This window comes from Lutra lutra, chromosome 13, assembly GCF_902655055.1.
Source record: "Lutra lutra chromosome 13, mLutLut1.2, whole genome shotgun sequence".
Taxonomy (NCBI): Eukaryota; Metazoa; Chordata; class Mammalia; order Carnivora; family Mustelidae; genus Lutra; species Lutra lutra.
In genome coordinates this window covers 5,271,669-5,286,921 of record NC_062290.1, presented here as the reverse complement: position 1 = coordinate 5,286,921, position 15,253 = coordinate 5,271,669, and the positions used below count along the sequence as shown (strand labels likewise).

The following is a 15,253-nucleotide window of genomic DNA, read 5'->3' as shown; positions in this document are numbered from 1 at the left end:
ATGTTCCTTTATGTTTGACTTCTCTTGTTCAACATCATCCTGTGATTCAGTGATGCTATTGAGAATAGTTATAATTCATTCATTTTCATTGCTGAGTGCTATTCTACTGTGTAAGCCACTGTGATTTAGGAGATAATGTATATATTTTCTCTCCAAAATAATACACTGATTGCATTACACTGCATAAATTCCTTTGTGTAAAATGGGGTTTCTCAACCTTAGCACCATGGACATTTTGGCCTACATAATTCTTTGCTGTTAGGGACTATTTTACGCATTGTAGGATGTTTGTTAGCATGTCTGGCCTCTTAGCAACCTCTTCTCTCTGGTGATCATGACAATAAAGAACATTTCTAGAAATTATCAAATGCCCCCTGGGAAGAAAATTACACCAGTTAAGGACAGTTGGTTTGAAGAATCTGACAATTTTATAGAAACTTGGGACTGGTATATGTGCCATTAGAGAAAGTCTACTTAAAAAAAAAAGTTCCTCTTGGTTTTGCTTAGATTTAAGCATGTGAGCAAATGTAGCCTACTCATAAGTAATGCGACAAATAGCAAAACCCGAAACTATTTCTTTTATTTCTTTAAGATGCATTTTAATTTTGGGGTTTGTTTGAGGAGTTGTTTTTATTTAAATTCCAGCTAGTTAACACACAGTTTTGTATTAGTTTCAGGAGTACTATATAGTGCAATCAACATCTGGTACTCATCACAATTCCCCTCCTTAATCCCCAAGAAACAGACTCTTTTTTTTTTAAGGCTTTATTTATTTATTTGAGAGAGAGAAAATAAGAGAGAGCATGAGAAGAGGGAGGGTCAGAGGGAGAAGCAGACTCCCCGCTGAGCAGGGAGTCCAATGCGGGAATTGATTGTGGGACTCCAGGATCATGATCTGAGCCAAAGGCAAACACAACCAACTAAGCTACCCCAGGCACCCAAGAAACAGACACTTACCTCTAGAGAACACACGAATAGTTACCAGAATGGAGGTGGGTGGAGGAATGGGTTGAACAGGTGATGGGGATTAAGGAGTACACTTGGGACAATCCAATACAATTTCAACAAGAGAGGAAGTGTAAACAGCATGTTAAACGAGGCAACAAAGTCAAAGGCTTCTGCAAAGTCTGTGTGTGTAATATTTTCATGTTACTCAACTCTTCCCAGAGTCACTGAATGAGGAAAGACAATATCCAGAAAGAGAAAATAACTGAGAGCCTTACATAACAACTGCAACTAATTATCTCAATGATCTCTACATATATAATCATATAATGTGCTCTCTGTAATCATCACAACAGTCCCAAGAGGGTGGGTATTAATTACCCCAAATTTGTAAATGGGGAGAATGAGGATTACGGACTTTAAAACATTTTTTTGAGGTCACACAAGCAATAACTGGTGAAATAGATCCCAGCTCAAGTGGGTCTCTCAACTACTACTGCTACCACTTCCTTTTGTCTATTTCTTAAGAGTTTCCAGTGAAAAACCGCAAGTGTGTTTTTTTTTATATTAAGTATCTGATCCACATAAGCCTCAACTATCAATTCCAGCTAAAGTTCTAAAACTTGACATAGATATACCAGATAAAAACAAGAGGAATGCACTTATTTATAACTCTCTGGACTGTCACTAGTTCCACTTGTCCCTATGAACATTTCTGCCTTCCAAAACAGGATTAGCAACACACAATATACTATATGAATCCAGCAAAATGAAGTAGGAAAGACTTCCAATACACACTATGGGGCTTTTCTTCCTAAATTCACCCTGTTTGAAACAGTATTAACTGGCTTAATTTCTTCTACAAGCATTCACTGATCATCTCTTACATTCTGGGCACTGAGCCCGGCCATGGGACTACAAAGATAAGTGAAAGAAGTCCCTTGTTCTAAAGAAGTGTCTGGTATGATAGGCAGAATTCTAAGATGGTCCTTAACGATTGTTGTACTCTAGTGCACACATGCTGCATTACCCTTCTACCAGACTGCAGGCAGGCCCAGTGAATACACGAGGTATCACTTCTGTGTTTAGGCTACTCATCAGTTGACTTCAGGTAAATCAAAAAGGAGATAATCCTGGGTGGACTTGATCTACTCAACTAAGCTCTTTAAAAGAAGGTAAAGTCTCAGAGAGATGTGGGGAGGAGCAGACTGCTGTGGAGAGGACCACTCAGCAAGTAACAGAACAGCCTCCAGATGCTGAGAGGAGTAGCTGACTAACAGCCAGCAAGAACATGGGGCCCTTCGTCATAGGACCACAAGGAAATGAATTCCAGCAATGACTTGAGAGAGCTTGGAAGCAGACCTTTACTTGGTTGAACTTCCAGATGAGTATGTAGTCAGCTGACATCTTGATTTTACCCTTGTGAGACCCTCAGCAAAGCCAGTTAAAATCTGCCAGATTCTTGCCTCACAGAGACACTCAGATAATACACTGGTGCTGACTTAAGCCCCTAAGTCTGAGGTAATTTGCTATGTAACCATAAGAAACTAGAAAAGTATAATTCATTATATTTTTTTAGATTGGGAAATTGGTCTGTTTTCTTTTTCTGATTATAAAAGTATACTATTATATATTCATAGCCCCAAATCAGAAGCTTATATGAAAAATATTTTTAATTCTAGAGCCAATCATTATTAAAGAAATATTCATTCTTTTTTGATTAATGTTTTTTAAAAAGATCAAACATTATTGTTTTACAATCTTTCTATGCTACAATATTGTATGCATATTAGAACTGTAAGAAATAAGTTTCTGTTGTTTAAACCATCCACTCTATGGTATTTTGTTATGGCAGCCTGAACTAAGACACCAAAGTTAAACTAGCTCAAGGCCTGGGAGGGACCTGAGCCAGTGTGTAGACTATGTCAGAGCACACAAAAATCTTTATGATTGTGCATGAACTGTTTGAAATGTTAACTTTAAAAATAAAACTGCCTGTTATTTTACCAGCAAAAATGGGTTTATTCAGAAATATCAGAGAATTGCAATCCAGGGCAAGCAAGGAAGCTAGTGTTAAAATCATAGATAAGCCCCAAGAACCAAAGAGAGGAAGGTTCTCTTACAGAAAAAGTTGGGAGGGCTGTTACAAAGAAAAAGTCCACTGGAGTAAACCAAGGGTTTGACGTATAATGGCTTTTCATTGGTTGGGCTGGTGGAGCTGGGGAGAGAACCCTTCTTCCTCCTGCTGGAATAATACAGTAGCTAAAGCACCATAGACTTGCAAGGGGAGTCTCTCTCTGCTGGGTCTACAAATGATGCTCTGGCATGGGAGCTCAAGCTTCTGATTTCCTTTTACAAACTCTCATAGTAATAACACAAGATGTAAATCAACGGTGGACTGATTGGACATATTTTATTGTTAGTTAAATCTACCTGGGTTTCCCTAATAAGGAGAAAGACGTAAGGTCTTCAGGGTTTCAAGCTAATTCCTCTTCTTTCAAGGAGGCATTGAACGCTCAACCCTTTAGCAGGAAAAAATATTCTGACCTTATCTGTACTCCAAATTGGTGCAATAGTCCTACCTGTTTGTTACCTTAGCTTTGTAACTCCCAAGTCACTTACCTTTTGAAGCTTGGGTTGGCACCCGCAAAATAGAGATGTGGTATCTTACAAGGTCCTTTATGGCCAGTAATCATGAGAGCAGCATTTACGAAGCCAGGCTTAGTATTGTTTATTTTTATACATCATCACCTTGCCCAGAACAGGCTATTATCGTTATTTCAGACGTAAAGTTCTGTGATTCTGAGTAACCAGTTCATATCCGCCTCGTTGGAGCCATCAAGTAGCTACTGACTGGAACAGGGGTTTGTACGTTTCCTCATACTGTCCTTCTCACGCATCCCACAGCCTCACCGAGCTCTCCAGCAGCTTCTGCGGATTTTGGGGAGGAACATTATATCTTAGATACAGTGCATACAGCACTTTCCCAGTTCTGGATTCCCGACCGGGGTGGGGGGGAGTTTTTCCCGTGTCAGACCCTGTCCATTCTGTACCTGACGAGGACACAAGGAATCATTCCAGAGGGGCCGTAATTACAAAAACCCCGCGCCTGTAGGTAGGCTTGCCACACTAGGCCGTGTCTCAGGAAACAGAATGTACGGTTGGGGCGGTCCTGGGAGATGACGTACTTCCGGCGCGCGGCTGGTCTGGAGACGCGGAGGCGGGGCCCGAGGTGGGCGAGGCGCTGCTGAAGGCCTTGGGCGCCGGCCCGGAGGTTGAGGCGGGAGCTTAGGCGTGGGGCGGGGCCTCTTGGCGGTCCCGGGCGGCAGCCGCCAGCGGGGAGAGTGGCGGTGTTTGCGGCCGGCGGCGTCAGTAGCTACTGCGGTCCCTTCGCCGTCTCCTCAGCGGCTCCAGCCCCAGCCGCCCTTCCAGCCTTCCGCGTCGCCGCTGGCGCCGCCGCCCGACGCGCAGGCCGCCGCGGGCCGCGGAGCCCATGAGGGCGCGGGCCCTGCCGCCGCGTTCGCGGCGTCGCCGTCGTCCGAGAGCGTCCCGAGCCGGCGCGGGCATGGCCGCGGCATGAGTGCCGAGCCGCCGCCGGAGCCGGAGGACCAGGCGGCGTCGGAGCCCGCGGCGGGAGCCATGCCGGAGAAGCGCCCCGGCGCGCAGACCGCCGGCGGCATTTCGGTGAGCGCGGGCGTGGGTTCCGGCCGCGGTGCTTAGCCCGAGGCCCCGGGTCGGGGGAGCCTGGGTGGGGCCCGGGCGCTGGGCTGCGCGGTGCGGGCAGGGGCCTGCGTTCCCCGGGGTTTGGACAGACATGGAGCGTCGGCTTTGGCTCCGGCTCTCGGAAAGCCCGTCCTTTCCGGGGTCGGCCATTGGATTTCTCACCACTGGGCTTTCCCGGCGCCGCTGCTGGCCACACAGAACTCGAGGGGGTTATTGTTTCAAAGAGCGCTAGACACAGAGCCCCGAGTACAAATAATGTAATTCTTTCAAGACTTTCCAGACGCGTGCCTGGCGATGAGATTTCCGTGGTGCATTTCCTGGCCGAGCCGGCATGGACGTATAGGGGCCTCAACCGGGAAGTTGGCTGTGGAGGCTGGGCAGCACCTCCGCTGCTTCCTCCTTCCCCCGCGGTCGCGCCTTTGCAGGGCAGGATCTCGGGAGCCAGCTGCTGAGGCCAGGGCCCGGCTGCGGAGCGTGTGCAGGCCGGTCTCGCGCCCCGGTTTTACGCCAAGTTCAGGAGGCTTCCAAGCCCTGACTTAAGTGGCCCAGATTCGGCAGAGCAGGCTTTGTCAGTGGCGCTTTGGTTTGCTGTGGTGGAATACTTAGCAGAGAGAGCCAGTCATTTCTTAAAGACTTTTGGAGGGGCGGCGGGGAGTCTATTTAGGACAGGAAATACAGAAACGTTACAGAGACTAGAAACTAACACAAAGAAAACTAGAAATTTTAGGAAAATTAAGTGAATGCAGTTGGCCTCACATTTTAGCTTACGTATTTGTATTTGCTTTTAAAAAACGCTATATGATTCCTCCTTGGTGAGGTGAGTCTCCATTAGGAGAATTGGGAGGGTGGGTGAAGTGGGAGAGCAGTAAGTAGAATGGCGCCAGAAGAGCTGGTTTCTCGTCTTAGTTCTGTGAGAACCAGGGTGCACTAGACAAGGTCTCGACACAATCCTGACACTCAGTGTCTCCTCTGTAGCAGGAGAGCTTAGGAATGTTGAACGACCCTCCTTGCTCAAGTGAGTTCTAGTTTTTGAAAAAGCATTAGGAGTTCCTCGTTTCAAAGACCAGATTTCCATAAAGAGAGTTTTGTGTTCGAGGGAAGGAAATTCCAGAGAATTCGTTTTTCTCGTTTTGTTTTTGATTATTTAAAAAGTAGACTTGTCATCTTCCTCCCCCCTCTAAACTAAAGCAAACTGCCAGGTCCTCCTTCTGTCTTTGAATTGATAGACCGTAATTACTAACCAGAGGCAACGCCAGTAACGTGAGAGGTAGCCTCCTTCATCCCTTGCCATGCTTACAACTTCCAGTACGTTACCAAGTCTAGGTAATTCTACCAGACACAGATTTTAGGTTTTTATTCTCTGCATTCCTGTGGTTCATTTCCTCAGCATTTTGTGCTTAGATTTTGACTTATTTGGGGGGACCCTTGCTTACTCACTGTTGGTCTGCTGTCCACGGTGTTGATCAGTGTGATCTAACATGTAAATATGATAATTATTGCTGTCCTGAAATTTTTTCATTGGCTCCCTTGGTTTATTGGATAGAAAAATAACCTGGCAGGTTGAAGCATTATAGCATAGTGACTAGGTGAGCATGCTTGGAATCCCAGTTCCCACCTTTTATTACCTGCATAACTTTGGGCAAGTTACATAATATCTCCGAATTAATAATAGTATTTACCACAGAGGATTGTGAGGGTTACTGCAACCCTCCACCTAGTAAGTTCTCAATAAATATTAGCTGTTACTAATTCTCATTATTATTATTTTTTTAATATTTTACTTATTTATTAGACAGATCACAAGTAGGCAGAGAAACAGGCAGAGAGAGCGGGGGAAGGAGGCTCCCTGCCGAGCAGAGAGCCGGATGTGGGGCTAGATCCCAGGACCCTGGGATCATGACCTGAGCGGAAGGCAGAGGCTTTAACCCACTGAGCCACCCAGGCACCCCAATTCTCATTATTTTTGGCATGAATGATTGGTCAGTATGTATTGGTGATCCCTGCTAGTCACTTACTAAAAATTAAAGTTCCTAATTTTATGTGCTTAGAGCTAGAACTTTTGAGGGATGTTTACTCAAGGACACTTAGACACACTATTCCCTGATTCCTTTTCCTGTGGACCCTGATGCTAATATGATAATTTGGGCACAAGTACATTCCTGCCCAGTCTTTCCTGGTCTCTGAGGGTACATGGAGTCAGTATTGATAAACTGCAGCAAATATGGACTGAGTTTTCTTTTCTTTTCTTTTCTTTTTTAAAAGGTTTTATTTATTTGTTAGAGCGCGCGTGCGAGCGTGAGCACGGCAGACAGAGTGGTAGGCAGAGGCAGAGGGAGAAGCAGGCTCCCCGCCCAGCAAGGAGCCCGATGTGGGACTCGATCCCAGGACGCTGGGATCATGACCTGAGCCGAAGGCAGCTGCTTAACCAACTGAGCCACCCAGGCGTCCCTGGACTGAGTTTTCTGATGCTTGCTGTACTTAGTGAAATGACTAGCATGGGCAGGTGGCACAGTTCAGACACTGGTGCTTTTTGGAATGTGTGGTGGCTGGGAAGGCAAATGAATGCCTTTAATCATGTAGGTTCATAATGTATCCTGGCAACCTAATTATGCGTCTTTCCTGCTTGCACTTTCTGTCTGCTATCACTTCCAGGAGCTATGTCCTGCAGCCTCCATGACTTGATTTCATTTTAAAGTATTGGAATTTCCTTATAGTTTGATTCCGGTGATACTCGCTGTTTCAGTTTCTTAGAAGCTAATAATTGTGGGGGAGACTGCCCATACACAGGGAACCTGCTGACAGCTTTTCAACCTTGTTTGGCAAAGAGATGTATTGACGAGGAGACTGGCAGAGAAATGTATTGATCTGGGTAATAAAAGGGAATCAAGTATTTACTTCAAGAGATCATTGCCTTGTAGAAAAGGGATATGTGTTTAGCAAACAAGTTCTTGTTTTATTATTTCCTCTTTGCTCTATCCTTTCCTAATCATGTGTGTACAAACAACTTGAGATGTTTTATCAGAATTGTTTGCATTATCATTAAATGTATACTTCCCATTATACTTAACCTTCATAGCCAGGTAAGGGGAAAGGTTTTTTTGGCATCATTTACCCGTGAACATCTGATGAAAATTAAGAATTTGCTGCAAAGAAAATACAACCACGTTTAGCATACTATTTCAGGATGTTCTTGGACTCCAGAAGCCAATGCTTAGAAATGGGTTAAGAATTCTGACACGAGGTCTCTCACGATCAATGTTGTTGTGGTGACATTTGCTGTCTCTTAAGTTGATTTTCCTAAGACTGTTTCAGAAGGTTTTCTATAAAGGTTAATTTTGATTTTTGAGAACAAGAATATTATTTATTATGTAGGCAAATGGAAATAATACTCAAGAGCAGCTTCAGGTAAAAAAAAATGCTAAAATGACTATGTTATGTTTATAAAAAGATAAAAGAGTATCTAGGGACATAGTAGGGAAAATTATTTCAATTGCTTCTTGACACTGTTAGGGACCAGTACGATCATTTCAGTAATAAAATAGTACTGGCACATTGGCGTAGCAACCTCTCGTAAGTAAATTATGGCAGATAAGGGGAGAAACTGAAAGCATTTGTGAGTAGTAGATACATTGCAATTTAGAAAAGCAAATACGTGGTGCTTTCATAGAAACATTTACTGTATTTTATATTTAGAAATGTAAATTTCTAGTTAGCTCAGTATTATCACGGTTAGCCTTTGTCATAACACAGGATTATCCTTGCAGTTATGTTGTTCTCAGGCCTCGTATAGGCAGGATTTTGTAGATCTTGCTTCTTAGGATATTTGAGCATCCTTTTCCACCATTTCTTTCACTAGATTAAGTCTTTGAAGGTAGAGACTACAGCTGTGTATCTTTTAATCTGAAATAGTCTTTAAGGAGATGATCAATAAATGTTAATAAAGAAGTCAGTCTAGCTTGAAGCCAGTTTTTTGGCTTGGAATGACATAAGCTTGTCTTACTTTTTTTTCCCCCCTCTTGTCATTTATATAATATGCTTTGGCCTTATAAAACAAGTTGGGGAGTTCTAGTTTCTTTTCTCTGAAGGTTTTGTGTAATATTGGTAAAATAATTGTAGAACTTTATGGTTTCTAGGCTGGGGTAATGTAGTAATCTAGGTTTCCTATTTGATTTTTCTTTTCCTGTCTATTTTATTTTATTTATTTTTTAAGGATTTCATTTATTTATTTGACAGATCACAAGTAGGCAGAGAGAGAGAGAGAGAGAGGAGGAAGCAGGCTCCCCGCTAAGCAGAGAGCCTGACGCGGGGCTCGATCCCAGGCCCCTGGGATCATGACCTGAGCCGAAGGCAGAGGCTTCAACCCACTGAGCCACCCAGGCGCCCCTCCTGTCTATTTTAGTAAGTTGTATTTTGTTAGGAATTTGTCCATTTCTTCTTCAGATTAACTGGCAAGAAGTCGTTCCTAATAGCCTCTTAGGCTTTTTCAAACTACTCTAAGATCCTTACTGTTTTTATTGCTGACACTGGTAGTTTTCACCTCATCTTTATATTTTTTAATAAAGATTTTATTTATTTATATGACAGAGTTAGAGAGCACAAGTAGGCAGAGCAGCAGGGAGAGGGAGAAGCAGGCTCTCTGCTGAACAAGGAGCCCAATGCGGGGCTCAATCCCTGCACCCTGGGATCATGACCCAAGCTGAAGGCAGCCGCTTCACTGACTGAGCCACCCAGGCGCCCCTTCACCTCATCTTTAAAAAAAAATAATAATTCTCCAGTGTATCTGGGTAATGATCAGTTTTGCAAATGATGATAATTTTGTGTCTTCTGTATTTCTATGTTATATGAGCTAGAATATCCAGGAAAAGGTTCAGTAGCAATGGTAAAAGTAAAAAGGTAAAACTTTCTCTTCATAACAGAAATAGATTTTTTCATTGTTAAGGATGGTGTAAACTATATGTATGAGAGAAATATGTTTTATTACCTGACAGAAGCATCTTTTTATTTCTCATTCTCTCTTTTTTTTTTTAATGGCGTCCTCCCCCTTCTTTCCCCCTCTTTCTTCCTTTTTGCCTCGCTCCCCACTTTCTTCCAGTTCAGTGTCTCATAGAACCTTCACAAGTAGGCTACAAAGTTTGAGATGTGCCCTGGAGAAAGACATTGTGGCATGTAAGGGCATTGCTTTATGAGAATTGAAGACAAATTTGTCATCAGTACCTGTAATAACCTGTAAATAACCTGCTAAAACATATAATATCTGCGAAATTGTGTCTACTTCTGTCTTGCTCCCTGACTTTTTAATACATAGTTTTATATTTGCTTATATTTCTAAAATAGCTTTATTGAAATAAAATTGACATAGTAAAAACTATGTTTAGAGTGTATAGGTTTGTGTTTTGACATATGTATACACTTGTAAAATCATTACCACAATCAAGATAGTGAATATATCACTCCCAGAAGTTTTCTTGTGCCCATTTTACATCCTTTCTCTCCACCTACTCTGTAGGCAAGCATTTGTCTGCTTTCTGTCCCTATATTTTACTTTTAATTTTTTAGCATATGCTCTTTTTAGTTTGGCTTTTTTCCCCCTCAGCATAAATTGAGATTTACCCGTATTGTATATAAATCAGTGCATTCTTTTTTGTTGCTGAGTAGTATTCCATTGCCGAGATGTGCCACAGTTTGTCCATTCAGCATTGATGAACATTTGGTTTATCACCAGGTTTTGGCTAGTATAAATAAAGTTGCCATGAGCATTTGTCCACCAATCTTTGTATGGGATATACTTTTATCAGTCCACCAATCTTTGTATGGGATATACTTTTATCAGAATGGTGAATCATAGGGGCACCTGGGTGGCTCAGTGGATTAAGCCACTGCCTTCGGCTCAGGTCATGATCTCAGGGTCCTGGGATTGAGTCCCGCATCCGGCTCTCTGCTCAGCAGGGTGCCTGCTTCCCTCTCTCTCTCTCTCTGCCTGCCTCTCCATCTACTTGTGATCTCTCTCTGTCAAATAAATAAATAAAATCTTTAAAAAAAAAAAAGAATGGTGAATCATAGACAGACAGAAACAATACATAGGTGTATTGTTTAACTTTTTAAGAAGATTGCCAAACTCTTCTCTAAAGTGATTGTACAGTTTTACATTGTCACTAGCTCTGTGAGGGTTCCACTTTATCCACATCCTCAGCACTTAGCTTTATTATTATTTTTTTATTTTATTTAATTATTTGACAGAGATTACAAGTAGGCAGGGAGGCAGGCGGGGGGCAGAAGGGAAGCAGGCCCTCTGCTGAGCAGAGAGCCCAGTGTGGGGCTCGATCCCAGGACCCTGGGATCGTGACCTGAGCCAAAGGCAGAGGCTTTAACCCAATGAACCACCCAGGCACCCCTCAACACTTAGTTTTAGCCTATGTAATAGGTCTGTAGTGTATCTTACTGTGTTTTTAATTTGGATGTCCCTGTGGCTTATGATGTTCAACATCTCTCTGTAAGTTTACTTGCCATCTTTATATCTTCTTGGTGAAGTGTCTGCTTAAGTCTTGCCTATTTTTTTTTGTTGTTGTTAGATTATTATCTTAAAATTGATTTTGGAGAGCTCTTTATACATTTGGGATGTAAGTCCTTTGTTAAATATATGCTTTGCAAAAATTTTCTTCCAAGCTGTGTTTCTAGAGTTTTTTAATTTTCATGAAATTTAATTTACTTATTTGTTCTTTAATGGATAGTGTTTTTGGTTTCACATCTAAGAAGTGCTTGTTTCCTGTGTTTTTAGAAGTTTTTTAGATTTTTACAATTAGGTTTATGACCATTTTGAATTAGTTTAAAATATGGTGCAGTGTGGATGGAAGTTCTTTTTTTGTGTATGGATAACTGATTGTTGCATGCTTTGTTGAAAGAGGTTTTTGTTTGTTTGTTTGTTTTTTAAGATTTTATTTATTTGAAAGAGAGAGCATGTGGTGGGGAGGGGTAGAGAGAGGGAAAAGGAGAGAGAGAATCTCGAGCCGACTCAGCACTGAGCACAGATCCTGATTTGGTGCTCAGTCCCACAACCCCGAGATCCTGACCTGAGCTAAAACTAAGAGTCCAATACTTACCCAACTGAGCCACGTACACCCCCTGCAAAGACCTTTTTTTCACTAAATTGTCTTTGCACTTTATTGGAAATTCACTTTCAGTTGTCCATATATATGTCAGTCTATTCTGTTTCATCTATTTATCGTTATATCAGTACCACTTAATCTGTATTACTGGAGGTACCTAATACTTGAAACAAATAGAGTGTTAGGCTTCCAACTTTGTTTTCTTTTAAAATTGTTTTGACTATTCTAGGTCCTTTACATTTAAGAAGTATAGAATCAGATTATTGACTAATACCAAAAAAAACCCAAAACCCTGCTTATATTTTCATTGGTATTTTGTTGACTCTGATGATTAGTTTGGGAAGAATTGGAGGCAACATTGAGTCTCCTCATCTATGAAGGAGGTGCTGCTCCATTTATTTTAGGTCTTTTAAATTTCCCACCTGTATTTTGTAGTTTTCAGTATATAGCTCTTTCACGTCATTTGTCAGATTTTACTGTTGTTCATATTTTTTGATGCTATTGTACATACCAGTGTAAATGTATTAAAAATGTGAACTCTTAAAAAATTCAGATTTGTAGTTGTTTGTTGCCAGTATATTGAAATACAGTTGATTTAAGAAATTCTCTTGGGACGCCTGAGTGGCTCAGTTGGTTAAGCAGCTGCCTTCGGCTCAGGTCATGATCCCAGCGTCCTGGGATCGAGTCCCGCATCGGGCTCCTTGCTCGGCGGGGAGCCTGCTTCTCCCTCTGCCTCTGCCTGCCATTCTGTCTGCCTGTGCTTGCTCTCTCTCCCTCTCTCTCTCTGACAAATAAATCAATAAAATCTTAAAAAAAAAAAAAAGAAATTCTCTTAACATTGCGATATATTGCAATAATTGACTATTTTAACCTTTTTTTTTTTTTTTTTTTTTTTTTTAAAGTGGGTTCCACTCTGGGCTCAGTGTGGGGCTTGAACTCACAAACCTGAGATCAAGACCTGAGCTGAGATCAAGAGTTGGATAGTTGGATGCTTAACTCACTGAGCTATCCAGGTGCCACTTTGCCCCCCCCCCCCCTTTTTCTTGTTTTGATTATTTATTTACTTATTTGAGAGAGTGAGCGAGAGAGCATGAGCAGATGGAGAGTAAAGACAGAGAGGGAGAAGCAGGCTCCACACCGAGCAAGGGAGCTCGACCCCAGGACCACGGGATCTTGATAAGAGCCAAAGGCAGACAGTTAACAGACTGAGCCACTCAGGTGCCCCAATGCCTTAACCATTTCTAAGCATGCAGTTTAGTAGTGTTAAATATATTTATATTATTGGGAAACCAATCTCTAGAACTTTTTCAGTTTGTAAAATTAACTTCTATGTCCATTACATGGCATTTACCCTATCCCCCATTCCCTAATAACCACCTTTCTGCTTTCATTTACTTTAAATTTGCCTACTCTAGATACCTCATTTAAGTGGAATCACAGTCTTTTGTGACACTCAGCATAATATCCTCACTGTTGTTGTTGACACATGTTGAAATATGTTGTCTTTAAGATTGTTGAAGACTGGTAGTGTGCCTCAGGATTTCCTTCAAGACTGAATAGTATTCCAGTTTATGTGTATACCGCATTCTGTTTCTGCAGTTATCTGTTGAATATTTCATTGCTTCTAGGTGGTGGTCGTGGTGGTGATTATTTGACTATTGCAAATAATGCCTTTGTGAACATGATTGTAGAAATAAATTTCTCTTTGAGATCCTGCTTTCAGTTCTTTTGGAGACCTACCTAGAAGTGGAATCACTGGATTATTGGATAATTCCATTTTTAATTTTGTTTTAAAAGATTTTATTTATTTATTTGACAGAGATCACAAGTAGGCAGAGAGGTAGGTGGGGGGATGGTGGAGAAGCAGGCTCTGTGCAGAGCAGAGAGCCTGATGTGGGGCTCGTTCCCAGGACCCTAGGATCATGACCTGAGCCGAAGGCAGAGGCTTTAACCCACTGAGCCACCCAAGTGCCCCTCCATTTTTAATTTTTGAGGCACCACCATGCTGTTTCCCTTTGTGGCTGCACCATTTTAAATTCCTACCGACCTTACACAAGGATTCCAGTATCTCTGCATCCCCACCAACATCTGTCATTTTCTGGTTTTCATTTTGTTTTGGAGCGTAACCATCCTGATGAATGTGAGGTGGTATCTCATTTTGATTTTGCATTTCACTTATTATTAGTGATTTTGATCATCTTTTCATATGTTTATTGGCCATTTGATAGTTTTTTGCTCTTTTTTAAATTGGGTTGTTATTGTTGTTATTTTGAGTTTTTGGGGTTCTTGATAAATTCTGCAAATTATCGTCTTATAGACAAGATGCGTTGCAAATATTTTCTCCATAGGTTGCCTTTTCACTCAGTTGATTGTATCCTTGGATGTGCAGAAGTTTTAAATTTTGGTAATATCCAGCTTACCTGTTTTTACTTTTGTTGTCTTTGTTTTTTGGTGTCATATCAGTATATCATTGTCAAATCCAGTATTAAAAGCTTTCCTCTTATGTCGTTTTGTAGTTTTAGGTCTTTTTTTTTTTTTTTTTTTAAGATTTTATTTATTTATTTGACAGGGAGAGAGAGAGCACAAGCTGGGGCAGTTGCAGGCAGAGAGAGAAGGAGCAGCAAGCTCCCTTCTGAGCAAGGAGCTCGATACGGGCTCCATCCCAGGACCCTGGGATCATGACCTGAGCCAAAGGGAGATGCTTAACCGACTGAGTCACGCAGGTGCCCAAGAGTTTTATGTCTCACATTTAGTGTTTTGGTGTATTTTAAAAGTTTATGATTTTGATGAAGCCCAATATCTTCTTTTTCTTTTGTTGCTGTGGAGCCATGTCTAAGAATCTATAACTAAATTCAAGATTTACCTCTGTTTTCTTCCAGAAGCTTTGTGGCTTTAGGTTAGATCATTTACTGGTCTGAGTTAACTTTTGTATATGGGGTAAGGTAGAGTTCCAGCTTCATTCTTTATATGTGGAAATTCAGTTGTTTCAGCATCATTTGTTGAGGAAACTGTTCTTTCCCTTTTTGAATGGATTTGGCACTTTTGCCAAAAATCAGCAGAACATAGATGTATGGGTTTATTTGTGGAAACTCAGTGCTAGTCAGTTGGTGTATATGACAGCCCCTCTCTCTTCTGCTCTCATGTGGGCAAGTCACTGATGTTTGCTGTGTACTGTGATCTTTGAGTTGGGGATCATGTTTGGGACAAATGGGAGTAGCTTTCAACCTTATCTTTTTCCAGTTGAAGGCAGATGACCTGATTCACAAAAGCCAGATGCTCTAGTTCATCTGATGTTTTCAGGTCATGTTGAGAAAGCAAGTGAGAGATTAGTGGAGATTGTTCTTTTGTCCAGATACACACTGAACCAGGCCAGACTCCTTAGTGTGGGAAAGACAAGGGGGGTGAATAAGTAAAGGGCTGCACCTGGCCTGAGGAACTATCTAAATTTGGCTCCTCTCACCTCTTACTTAGGTTGCCTTAGT

At 41.7% G+C, this 15,253-nt stretch overlaps 1 protein-coding gene and 1 pseudogene across 3 annotated transcripts in view; both read left to right on the top strand.

The window, feature by feature from the left end:
• The window catches only part of LOC125083728 (S-phase kinase-associated protein 1-like), a 28,310-nt pseudogene extending 24,073 nt beyond the window's left edge, over positions 1 to 4,237 (top strand).
• Positions 4,189 to 15,253, top strand: part of MFSD14B (major facilitator superfamily domain containing 14B) — a 75,375-nt gene continuing 64,310 nt past the window's right edge. For 2 of the 3 annotated variants that reach the window (XM_047701066.1, XM_047701065.1), the window contains exon 1: positions 4,189 to 4,629. In XM_047701066.1, coding sequence (XP_047557022.1) covers positions 4,522 to 4,629 — 108 coding nt within the window. In that variant the 5' untranslated portion in view covers positions 4,189 to 4,521. The remainder of the gene's footprint in view (positions 4,630 to 15,253) is intronic. The other variant, XM_047701064.1, reaches the window with a different exon arrangement.